The 12,512-nt window shown below is 32.2% G+C and overlaps 1 protein-coding gene across 6 annotated transcripts; it reads right to left on the bottom strand.

Moving 5' to 3' along the window:
• Positions 1–2,766: 2,766 nt before the first annotated feature.
• LOC115715144 (zinc finger CCCH domain-containing protein 38) lies at positions 2,767–12,196 on the bottom strand. Of its 6 annotated transcripts, XM_030643962.2 has the most exons (5): positions 11,825–12,173; positions 9,851–10,212; positions 7,316–7,880; positions 4,578–6,825; positions 2,767–3,268 (listed from the first exon to the last, which is right to left on the bottom strand). In XM_030643962.2, the coding sequence occupies exons 3-5, from the start codon at positions 7,741–7,743 to the stop codon at positions 3,239–3,241; spliced, it is 2,706 nt and encodes a 901-aa protein (XP_030499822.2). In that variant the 5' UTR covers positions 7,744–7,880; positions 9,851–10,212; positions 11,825–12,173; the 3' UTR covers positions 2,767–3,238. The 6 variants fall into 6 exon arrangements, with proteins under 6 accessions (XP_030499822.2, XP_030499824.2, XP_030499823.2 ...); XM_030643964.2 differs by lacking the exon at positions 9,851–10,212 and having other exon boundaries at positions 11,825–12,196; XM_030643963.2 differs by lacking the exons at positions 9,851–10,212; positions 11,825–12,173 and adding an exon at positions 8,267–8,611.
• Between the last annotated feature and the right edge of the window lie 316 nt (positions 12,197–12,512).

The following is a 12,512-nucleotide window of genomic DNA, read 5'->3' as shown; positions in this document are numbered from 1 at the left end:
ACTAGTTGTAAAACTCTGTTAATTAATTTTATTTGATCAATTATAATTCTAAAATTAGACTGTCTTATTTATGAGTTTTCACTAAGTTGTGACTTAATTGTGAAGAAAATAGATTTTACTGTTTATTTATTAATTAAGAAACTTTGTAGAGTCTAATTAATAAATAATATAAATGACAATTTTATTTGATAATTAATTATAATTATTAAATAAATAATTTTAGCATTTATAGGATTAAAATTAGGAAATATTGCATTTGTGAAATAATAGATAAATAGTTGAAAAAATGGCAAAAATATAATTAGTGGGATCCATCTATATGGTTGGCCACTTAAGCCCTATTTTTGCTATTATTTTATCATTTTGTATTCCATATAATTCAATCCTAACCCTAAGTGAAATAGTATAAAAAGAATAAGATGGTCTCATTATCCAACTAATGACTTATAACCTAGTTTACAACTTGTCAGATAACTAGAGAATTCTTAAGACTTCTTTCTTTCTTCTAATTTCGAAATCTCATTGAGTGTTCTTCAACAAATTTTGAGCTATTAGTGAGTGAATGCATGTCCACCCATAGCAAGTCTAATACTCAATCATAGTGGGTAAGACTGTAAAGAATCCAAATACCTGAAGAAGAATCGGGCTCAAATCTTGATAATAATCTGCGACAGAAAGAAACAAAAATTAGAGATTTGAGAAGAAGAAGTCATTATATTCCACTGCAATTAATGTAAGGTTACTCAAACTTTATATGTGTTTAAATTTCATTATTTTAGAAATTCATATTTAGGATGTTAATAAACATACTTGATAGTAAATTTAGATTTTGATAAAATATAATCCAACAATAGCAATATTCAAAATTGAAGAATAAAATTTAACTTTTCAACTTCATTTCAATTTGTAATATTTTGAAATAAAATTAATAAGTAAATAAACAAGAGGAGTGCTAAGCAAACTCTCTTTTGCACTCTCTTTTACATTCTCTTTCTAATTGAGTGACATGTGTAACAATTTAAATTATGTTTAAAAATAGTTACAATTATGTCCTTATTTAGTTTTTATTAAAGATAATTAAAATGAGTCATCTCATTTATTTATTTTTTATTTTTTTAAAACTAATAATTAATTTATTTATTTTTACTGATAATTAAAATGTGTGATTCTATTTACTTGTTTGTTTGTTTTTTAGACAATAAAAAAACTAAATTAAATTATATAATTTTTTTTTATTAAAATTTCATTTTTTTAATCGATAATATGTACCACAATAAATTATTCTTTTAATTTCTTTTATAATAAATATTGGCTATTTACTTTATAAAAAATGGAAAAAATATTTCTTTTCATATATTTTGTATCAATTTTTTTATTATTTTTCATTCATTTTTTTTTTTTTGCTTCGTATCATTCTTTTAAAAAAAAATTCTTGTTTTTATTTTTTTACATTCCCTTAAATAGTTCTCAAATTTCTCTCTAATCAAATATGTATATATATGTTAAATCAATTAGTTTTTTTTTTTTTTGTCTATTCATGAAAATAATTTTTTTTTACTTAAAAAAATAAAACAAAAGTAAATCGATCTAACATATACTATTGAATAGGCATAATTATATTAGTTTATTTTTTTTTTCTTTTATTATTATTTTTTAAATCTTTTCTTTTAATATTTCTTTATATATATATACATAAATATGAAATAAAATAATTTAAAGAATGATACAATATGGAAAAAAAAAAAAAAAAAAAAAAAAAAAAAAAAACTGATGTAAAATTTATTGAAAAAAAAAAGAGTTAGTGTTTTTTATTTTTAATAACATAAAATATTACATATTTATTATAAAAAAAGATGCATAGTAGTATACATTATTTAGTAAAAAAAATATGAGAAATTAATAATATAGTCCAAAAAATAAACAAGTAAATGAGATAACACATTTTAATTATTAATGAAAGTAAAAAGGGTATAATTGTAACTATACTTAAAGATATTTTAAAAAGTTACACATGTCACTCAATTAGGAAGAGAGTGTAAAAGAGAGTTTCCCTAGCACTCCTCAATAAACAAAGCTCTTTATGAAATTCGATATACATTTACGTACTTATTATATACATATATTACTAGAAAGAAGCATAGATTAATTTTAAGAAATTTGTGTTAAAAAATAAAATAAAGTAAACCCTTCAATTCTGCTTTATGTTGGAATGTTTGCATCATCTTCACTTAAAACACAAGAATACTGCATAAACGAGACAGTATGTGTGGTTAACACGAATTATTAAGTTAAAAGAAATGCTAATTACTTCTATTATAATCTTTTAATCAACTTCAACATCTGAAATGACATCCCAAAATATTTTTTTTTTCATAGCGGTAGGTATTCATTATAGTTACAGTATCATTCTTGTAGATTTTTAAAAAATTCTGAATAATTTACAGTACCGAAAATAAAATTCCTGATATTTCAATTTACCACGCGCGTTCAAAAAACTTCAAACAAATTTTTCGACACTGTAAACTATTCGAAAATTTTCAAAAATGTGCAAAAAAGATGTAAGCATAACGAACACCCCCGTGAAAAAAAAAAAAATTTAAAAAAAAATATTCAGACATGTATTTTCGAACATAAAGGTTGACTAAAAAGTTGTAACATGAAATTAACGGTAGCACTCCTCTTAAATTAATATCATAATTTCACCAATCTAACTTAACAAAAAAATTATTTGTTAAGCACAATTAGCCAAGTCTCAACACATTATGATAACTAATTTAAAGTACTTTACCTCCAAAGTTTGCTATAAGAAAATGAAGGAATTATCCCATACAAATAACATATAATGAAACAAATAGGGACGAAGATAGAGGCAGCAATATGGTACCAAAATGATATAAACATACAACCCCGCAAACTGATAAGCAATTATAAATTACCCACAAGTAAATCCAAATACTATCCAAGTCCATCCATATGAAAAGCTCTAATATCTACCAAAAGTAGTTGTGAGGTTAGCTAAGCCAGTTACAACTAAAATACATTGAAACTAAGAAAATTTTAGTGCTCGCTGTTACCAACAAGAACTTCATCATTGACAACACATTCAAATTTCTAGGTGGAAATGAAGCTTCTTCTGCATTTTGCATCGGCTGATGAGTGTGTTACACAAGGAAAGTTGTAACATATGGAACGTCAAAGATGTAAATAGATAAACGCAAGTTTTATGTCTATAAATAGCTCATCCCTTCTGAGATTTTTCCACATACGCCTGCAACAAAAAACAAAAATTTATATAAAAAAAGAGGCAACTGAAAATAAAAGCTAAAAAGGAAGACAAGTAGACATAACTAACTGCCTAAAAACACACTGCACCTCTAACTGGCAATGAGAGCATCAATAAATTGATATCACAAGAAGCCAAACATATAGAAGTAAATGCTTGAATCTGAGTATGAGCTATAAGGTGACCAACGACAGTGGCTGAAGAAATGGGTTCAATTTTTAAGATCCTAAATCTAAGTCCCACTCTGCCACCCACAAGATTTCATTGTTTCCTTAATAAACAAGAGAAAGAAAGAGTTGGAGCAAAAGACTAATTCTATATTTCCAGTTAATCATTTCTTATTAAAAAAAAACACTTTAGTTGTTTTGTACAACTTTCCGGACCATCCCCATCCAAAGGGGAGGCACATACACACACTAAGGATGAAGAAAATAAACAAAGAACAATCATGGATTTTTAAAATCAGGTTAACATGGTAGAGCTGTTAGATCCAAAAAGGACAAACTAAAAGCTACTGGTGAAGTTTTTGTGCCATGTGTACACACAGTGAGGTAGAGAAAAGAGAGCTGGGAAGAAACGGAGGGAAAGAAATTAGGGGATTAGAATGTGTGAAAATTTAAACACAGTAGAGAGTGGCTGTTTTCTGTCTGATTCGTTAGCAGTAAAATAGTTTTTCCTTTTCCTGTTTTCTTTCAACTTTTTCAGGTGCACGTATCCTGCACCCTTCACTCATATATTTTCTCTTTCATTAAATAATACAAGTAGCTGTGCTAGATTGAAAAACTAAATAAATAAACAGCACAGTAATAATAGATGATGTGAATTATAGTAAAATTTCTGGCAAATATCTTTTAAAGGGAAAATGCCATACAGGGAATCTTTGTAAGAGGGAAAAAAAACAATTTGCTTCTCTTTGGGTAACAGTGGCAAAGGAATTTATGGCCTTTGACTTCTTTAATTACTGAGTCCTATAAACACTTTGTTTAGCAGCATAATTCAAAATTTACATGTCGATCTTGTTAAGCATGCATTTTTGTTTCTTTCCACTTCAATACATTGCCCTCCTCTTTCTTGTAATCTTCAATTTTGGTCATTAATAAGTAATGTAATTCTTCTCACAATAAAAATATAATAAGATTAAAAAAGCTATGACAACTATATTTTCTAGGATATAAGATAATGTGTGGCTGATGTCATCAGCTATGTGGACAATTTACTTTGAAGTAGCGAATATAAATTTAATGGGTAAGATATCAAGTAAACACAAAGCAAAAAATATTTTTACAGGACTGACCTGTACAAGTTTTGTAAGCTTTGCTTTTGAAAAAGACAGATAGTGATCAATCTTCTCTTGTGTTTGAGGAACATTAGCTCCCTGCATTGTACCCGTTACTTTGTCAACCACCTTCTTTACAATAGTTTTGTAAGCATCTTTACCAATTTGACCATCCTTCCATGTTGGTTTTAGAAGCTCTTTAATAAACTCGACAAGTGCAAATTTAAATGCACGAACTCCCTTTGCATCCTTGTTTTTCTTTCCATCATTAGCCCCCTCTTTATCTTCACCATCCAAGGGATCAGTTTCTTCCACTTTTATACTTTCTTCTTCTGTTTTCTTGTTTTCCCCAGATATTTGTTCAATCTTTCCCTTGGTAGCCTTGGAACTTGCATTCGGCTCTAGTGGAGTCAACAATTTTCTTGTAAGGTTAGTTTCTCCTATCGAACCACCAGCCTGTTTACAATCGGTGGCATCCGATACAACAGGCAAAGAGGATGAGGTTACATTTTTCAATTGAATTTCAGGTTTACCATCTGAATCACTTGCCTTAACGGTGTTATTTGTTAAAACTGCCGAGGTATTGTTGCTGACTTCAGGCCTTCTAGATTCTGTACTATCATGTATAGGATCATAATGCTTATGTGGCCCACTAACAGCATCTGGCAAAATAGTAGGAGTAACCGAACCACTGGTAAAGGAAGGGGTGCCAGTTGAATTATTGGAATTAAGAGCTGCATAAAGTTGTGGAAGTTGCTGCCCATTTCCAAATAACTGCACCAAAGAAGCTGAAAGATCAGTAACATTTACAATCCTCTGCAATGGATCAATTCCAGAATTCATTAGTGATGTTTTTGCTTCCCGGAAATCTGGCTTCGCAACAAGGGTTCCCTCTGTATGTGTTGTGTTAGTTTGCAGATTTTTCAGAATTCCTCCTTGAGGTTCAGTTGGGATAACTGCTTGACTTTCCCCAATTGTGTTCAAGCTTGAAAAAGGATAAACACTTGAAGGCTGGCAGTTCTGATCAAACATATTTAGGTCAGAACGAGAATTCATTGTTTTTCTAACTACATCATTATTATCATATGGCAATGCGATAGCACTGTCATCTTTCAATTCATGATTTGGTTGAAAAACAGACTTTTCCATTATAATTGGTTGTACAGCACCAGAAGCACTATTAATTCGACCTGAAGCCTCTGGAATAATACTCTGCTTGCCAGACATTACATGCATATCATTCAAGGACTCTGAATGTTGAGTAACACGACTATTTTCTTCTTTCACAACATGATTAGCTGAGGGGACTGAATAGTTCCAATCTGGAGACATGTCCATATTAACAAGCCATTTATCAGTACATCTTACTTCAGAGAGACCCATGGCAGGTGCCACATTATTTGTCTTCCACGGAATGGGTTCTTTATCATTTTTAGCAGCTTCACAACTAACATTTAAGTCAGCACCACTAGTAATATTCTCATTGTTCACACGGTTTCCCAATCTCTCACTCATTGGCCAAGCAGTAGAGCTTGCATTGAGAGCACCAATATTTCCACTTATGTTCTCCTTAAACTTAGCAGCATCTAATGCAATACCTGTATCACTCCATTTTGGACCATCCCAAACCCGGTTGACATCATCTGATTTGCGACCCAAGGCCCACTTATCTTGTGATTTCCTGTCAGGACTTGCATAAGCCTGATTATGATGAGAGAACCGACAGTGCTTCCCATTACGACAATTTCCAGCAGCAAAGAACCTGCATGGAATATCACTATTCCTGCGGGCCTCATGTTCAACACCTCGCTCATCAGAAGTATCTCTTCTTCTTCTGTCACTTTCCTTTTCTCTAGTAAATTCATTCGTAGGCCCTTTGCTGAATCCATCAGAAGCACCGTGCTCAAACTTGCAAGATGCACCTCTCCGGCACCTTCCTTTTACAAACTCATTACAAAGTCCGAAAGATCTTCCACTTCTCAAGGGATAGTCTCTGGTATCACCAGTGGCATATTTTGAGCCTCCACCTTTCCTGTGCCTGCCGTCCCAGTAATCCTCATAAGCTTCACTATCCTCGTGAAGAAATGGACAATTATTACCTCTCCTGCATCTCCCAGCAGTAAAATCTTTACACAATTGATTGGATACACCAGACCTGCTTCTACTTCTGTCAAGAAACCCAGATTCCCGTCTGAGGCTGCGAACAGGGCTCCTGCTCCTACCCCTACTCCTGCTTCTGCTCCTGCTTCTACTCCTACTCCTATCCCTGAGAATGTCAACAACAAAGAAAGACAATCAAGACATAAATCAGCTCTATAACCTTATTGTACAAAGAAAGGAAGCTTGCTAGAGTCTAAAACAGCCACATATTAACAAAACTCTAAAGGCCTGAAAGTAAATTCCCAAGCACATCAGTTGAGTGTAGATCCAATAGATAATAGAATGTGGCAGTATATGTATATTAACTGTACCCCTGTTGACAAATTAACTATGTAATCATATCATTAATTAGTTTGGGAACAAGATCGATTCACATGTGGCCGATGAATCGCACTTTAACAAATCATTGGAGTGTATCTAACTACTTGGAACTGAATGAAAGGAACTATGCCTATCTCACCCTATAAATATATATATTTATATATATTTATATAATCTGAATCGTGATGGCTGATAACAGATGCTACATTCGAGACATTTTTAAAACCTTCAGGATGTGGAAATATCATTTTTCAAGATCACAAAATCAAACCAACCTCATTGACCTGCTCCAACCACTTTTAGGAGATTGACTATGATGTTGCTGTCTCCATTCATCAAGACCAGGAGACATTCTTGTACCATAATCCTCATCTGCATCCCATGCCATAGAGTCTGACACATATCTATTACAGTCCTTATCAATGTTCTCATTCTTATGTGAGCCTCGGCTTCCAGAAAAAGTATCCCTAGTTGGAAATATTGAATCATGCTTGGATCTTATATCATTTGAATCTAATGCTGACCATTTTGAACCATTACTCCCAGCAAGCTCTGGAGACTGCCACCCATGTCCTGATTCTCTTTGATAAATTGATCTACCAGTTTTTCCAGGCCAATTATCGTCTTGTGCATTTATATCTTCAAATTTAGGCTGATCCCGTAAATCCCATTTTGAAGAGCGTTTTCTTCCACTTCCACTCATTTCTCCCAAGCCCAAAGCAGCAATGTCTCCCGTTGATCATACACAATACAATACGGAAATGACAAAAGACAATAAATACGAATGTCAGTTAACTTCCAGACTCCTTGGTTCTTTAATTTCTGTCTTCCTCAAGTAAGCTGCAAAGCAATAATTACAGTGATCATCAATTATTGGTTTTGACTACAAAATTTAACCATCAAATCAGAATGTAGATCATATCACCTCACGGTAAAGCAGCATAGAAGATGTTCATTGTAATATATAAACAGTATGAAAATTGAAAGATCATTGACCATCCACCAGCATGGCACTCATATATGAAATATAAATGGGTACAAAATATTAACTAAGAAATCAATCTCAAAATAATGACAAGAAAATCTCAATATTTGTTCCCATACAATGAAAGGAGAAGAGGAAAACTAACAAAACCAATAAAGTCGAATTGCTGTGTTGCACATGTTTAGGAGTAAAACAATACACTAGCTCAGTAAACAATTTGGGTCATTTGCTGGGATTTTACCTTAAATCCTTCACATGACTATAAGTAGCTTCCCAGCCCAATACGCCCAAGATCTTCCAATTCAAAAAATCATGGGAAGTTCAGTTTGAAAAACCTAGAAGCCTCAAAGTGGCATTGAGTCACCATAGTGAATGGGTAAATTTCAAGCCCGTATATAAATTAATTTTGGAGTTAGGCCGTTATCCAATCCACAAATTCAGGGTTCCATAAGAAGTAAAAGAAAAAAAATGCAAGTACAAGTGTACAACTGAGTCCACAAGCATCTACAAACAATTTGTAGAGGTTTTCACTAGATCCAAACTAATAGAAATCTAACTTTAAAAAAAAAAAAAAAAAAAAAAAAAAAAAACCTTAATAATGAAAATATTAATGAATCCCCCAAAGGGAAAAAGAGAACCTGGACTTGGGCAGAATAAATTTGTTCAAATTGAATATGAAAAACCATTAAATGGCCAAAAACCTCTAAAAGTGGAACAAAAGGCATCTATTTCTGATTATAGAGAGCAGATACATGTTGTAACACTTAATATTATATTTCATGTCTAATAGGGGCATTAATTAACTGCCAACAAGGTGCCAGTTCAAACTTTTACAATAAAGCTATAAATATACTCTAAATTTGCCTAAATATAACAATATGATCACTGGTACAGTCCTGTAGCATTTTACTTTAATATCTTTAAAGGGGTAAGAGCAATCTATGAATAATAAGTGTCAATTTACCATGTATTAATGGTCAAACAAAGTAGAATAAAACTTCTTCAAAGGCCACCAGGATAATCCCAAGTTTTGAGAAGTTCTCAAAAAACTAAAGAAAAACTGACTAGATCTAAGGGGAAAGGATATTAAAAACTAGTCTAACAATAGTAGCATTCTGAAAATTGCTGGACCAAAGAAAAATAAACTGCAACCAATACTACAGAACACACTCCAAGTTTACCTCCACTCAAATTTCATCAACCAATAATCCAACATTCCATAACCAAAGCATAAAATTCCATCTATGACAAATAATTACATACATTTAACACCATATCAGAATTATATGTACAAATTCAATGCAACCAACCCTGACATACTCAGTCACACCTCAAAAACAACTAATTATGACATCGTATGCATGATAACTTCAATAAATATATTTATTTTATATACTTGTCCAGCTGAAGAACCCTATAAATATCTGGGAGGTAAAAACACTTTAGCATATTGCTAGGAAGGGTCCCAAAGAAAAATAAACTGCAACCAATACTACAGAACACACTCCAAGTTCATCTCCCCTCAAATTTCATCAGCCAATAATCCAACATTCCATTACCAAAGCATAAAATTCGATCTACGACAGATAATTACATACATTTAACACCTTATCAGAATAATATGTACCCTGGCAAATTAAATGCAACCAACCCTAACATACTGACTCGCACCTCAAAAACAACTAATTATGACATAGTATGCATGCTAACTTCAATAAATATATTTATTTTTTATACTTGTCCAGCCGAAGAACACTATAAATATCTGGAAGGTAAGAACTTTAGCATATTGCTAGGAAGGGTCCCATAAGGAATTAGCTCATACCCCCATTGACCAAACCAGGGGCTTGCCTACTCAGCCTACCCTCACAAGTATGACTTCCATACTTTATATGTGATACTTTGAGAATTATCCCCCAACTATGAAAATATTGATGCAACATTCAGCATGACAGGAATGAATTATTCAACCCCAAGCTTGATGCATTTTCTTCCCCAATCTTCAAATATGAAGGCATTTTAATGTTCCCATCTCCAATCTCGTAATTTACAACCTCCAATTAAAAATTCACATTTATAAACATGTGCTAATATCCAATGTTGCTCTTTGGGAAAGGACAATGCCATTGCAAACAGTTACTTTTGGACGAACTTTGTAGTCCTTCCACACAGTGAACCATGAAAGCACTGCAGAAAATTATATTTGAGATTAGAACTCAGGTAAGTTTACCCCTAATAATATACAAAGATCCAAAGAACACTAGACTCTATCTATGAGTATGAGTAACACCAGTCTCTGGCTGCCTAAGTAGTTTTCCTAAGTGCATAGATGGAAGTCTAAAAATTCAAACAAGGAAGATTCCATAGTAGGACTACCCAGTGAACTAAATAGAAATATGAAGTATGACAATTGACAACAGTAGTATATAATAGGGTAAATAACGGCATAAATACCCAAAGTTTTAAGTTTGTCAGTAGCATAAACCTAATATTTAGGCATAAGTACCCAATGTTTGTAAAACTATAATTTTTCTCTAATTTCGTCAATAGAGACTCTGTTATTGTCTTAAACAAGACTCATACAAGGCCCAGTTTCTAGATTATTTGGTCTAGACATAAACATGTAGTAGCAATTATTTCCAAATATTTTTTTAATAAATTCAAAATAGAATCTGCACCGATGAAACTGGAGAAAAATTACAATTTTATAAACATTAAGTACTTATGCCGCTAAAAATAAACATTGGGTTTATGCCGCTTATAAACTTAAAATGTTGGGTACTTATGCCGCTATTTACCCTATATAATATAACAAAAGAACCAGTACTCCTACAAAGTATGAAAATTTAAAATTGACAGGAGAAATAATTACACTAAGAATAGAAAAATCATAAATCCCAATATGTTGATCTTAATTTTATTACATTGTAATACATGCCAAAGTACACATGCATTTGCATATACATTGCATGATTGTATTCTCGAAAAGCAAAGTTGGAAAGGAAGCAAAACACTTGAATATAGCAGACAAAGGGAAAAAACAAAAACAAAAATAATCCTACTTCACTTAACCTTGACTTTGTAATTATTTATGAAACACTAGAAAACAGGACATTAAAAACATCAGCAGAAAGTTCAGTTAAATCAAAAGTGCCGACATTGATACACTTTAGAAGTGAGGAGACATGTGTATCATTTAGATTATTGGAAAACAATAGGTTTTATTAGACATGAGAGATAGGAGTACCAGGATGAGAATATATATATTGGCAGATCAAAAAGGAAACAACAAGAGTAAGGTTCATGCAAAAAGCCCCCGATGAGAGACTTGAAAGAGATGGCAAACTGGTAGCCTCACTCATACCAACATATTTCACGGATGTCCATGCTAAAACCTACATCCACTAATGATACAGATATAGAGCTCAAATTAACAAAGAAAAACCATTTTTCCCCAATAAGTATAGAGTGCCACTTGAGTATGAACGGGTCGTATTCTAGCCAAAAGAAAGGAAAAGAACGAATAAGCCAGAAATTCATATAAAGTCTCCATTCCAATGAAGCACCATTCACATCACAGACCAAAACAACGTAAAAAAGGTCACATGAACACGAGTCCACTAAAAATAGTTAAAACCAAAAACCCCTCATTTTTACACGATAACCTGAATCCCGACAAACGAATACAGATTCAGTTCAGCAAAAGAATCTTATAATAAAAAAACAAGCAGAACCCTAGAAAAATATATTCAATAATAAGGGAGTTCGCAGAAGAAAACTAAAGGAAGAGAGAACTTACAATACAAGAGATTATATAATCAAAGAGAGTCCGCAATGGTCAGATACAGAGAACAAAAACCCTAGAGTGGGAGCGAATAAAGAAGAGTAGCAGCAATGAGAGAATTCCGGGAGTTGGAGATAACCATAGGTGTGAGTGAGAGTCGGAGAGAGAGGGGTCTGCCGTAGATTTGTGGGAATGTGATGTAATTGGAGATTTTAGTTTGGGGGGTTTGCCTCAATATTCATTCACTCAATTCTTCTCTAGTTCTCTCTCTGTCTTAGGCTCTTTAGTTTAGTTTAGTAACTTAATAACCTCAAAAATTCAAAATTCGGTCACTTGTACTACACAAGTTTCCCTTTTTCTTTTGGGGAGGGGGAATTTGCATTTTTATGCTTGACGGGCGATCACACAACAAAACAATGCTTTAAATTTACCATATTACAGATTAAGAAACTAATTGACCGTTTACAAAATTGTAATTAGAATCTATATAATCAATGAGAGAAATTAATCAATTTAAAATAAAAAATAATCGGGAACAATACTAAATTGTAATTGGAATCAGAATAATCAATGAGAGAAATTAATCAATTTAAAATAAAAAATAATCGGAAACAATATTTTATTATGCTGTTTACTAGACTTACAGGAAAGAAAACCAAATTCATGTTATTTTATTTACATAACTAAGAAAGGTATTCGGAAT

This window comes from Cannabis sativa, chromosome 4, assembly GCF_029168945.1.
Source record: "Cannabis sativa cultivar Pink pepper isolate KNU-18-1 chromosome 4, ASM2916894v1, whole genome shotgun sequence".
NCBI lineage: Eukaryota > Viridiplantae > Streptophyta > Magnoliopsida > Rosales > Cannabaceae > Cannabis > Cannabis sativa.
This window is presented reverse-complemented; position numbering and strand designations above follow the sequence as displayed.

Excerpts from the sequence above, each read along its gene's own strand:
- LOC115715144 (XM_061114147.1), bottom strand. The coding sequence starts at position 7,743 with ATGAGTGGAAGTGGAAGAAAACGCTCTTCAAAATGGGATTTACGGGAT. Across the intron at positions 6,826-7,315 it reads GGTTGGAGCAGGTCAATGAG|GGATAGGAGTAGGAGTAGAA; the intron begins GTTGGTTTGATT and ends TGACATTCTCAG.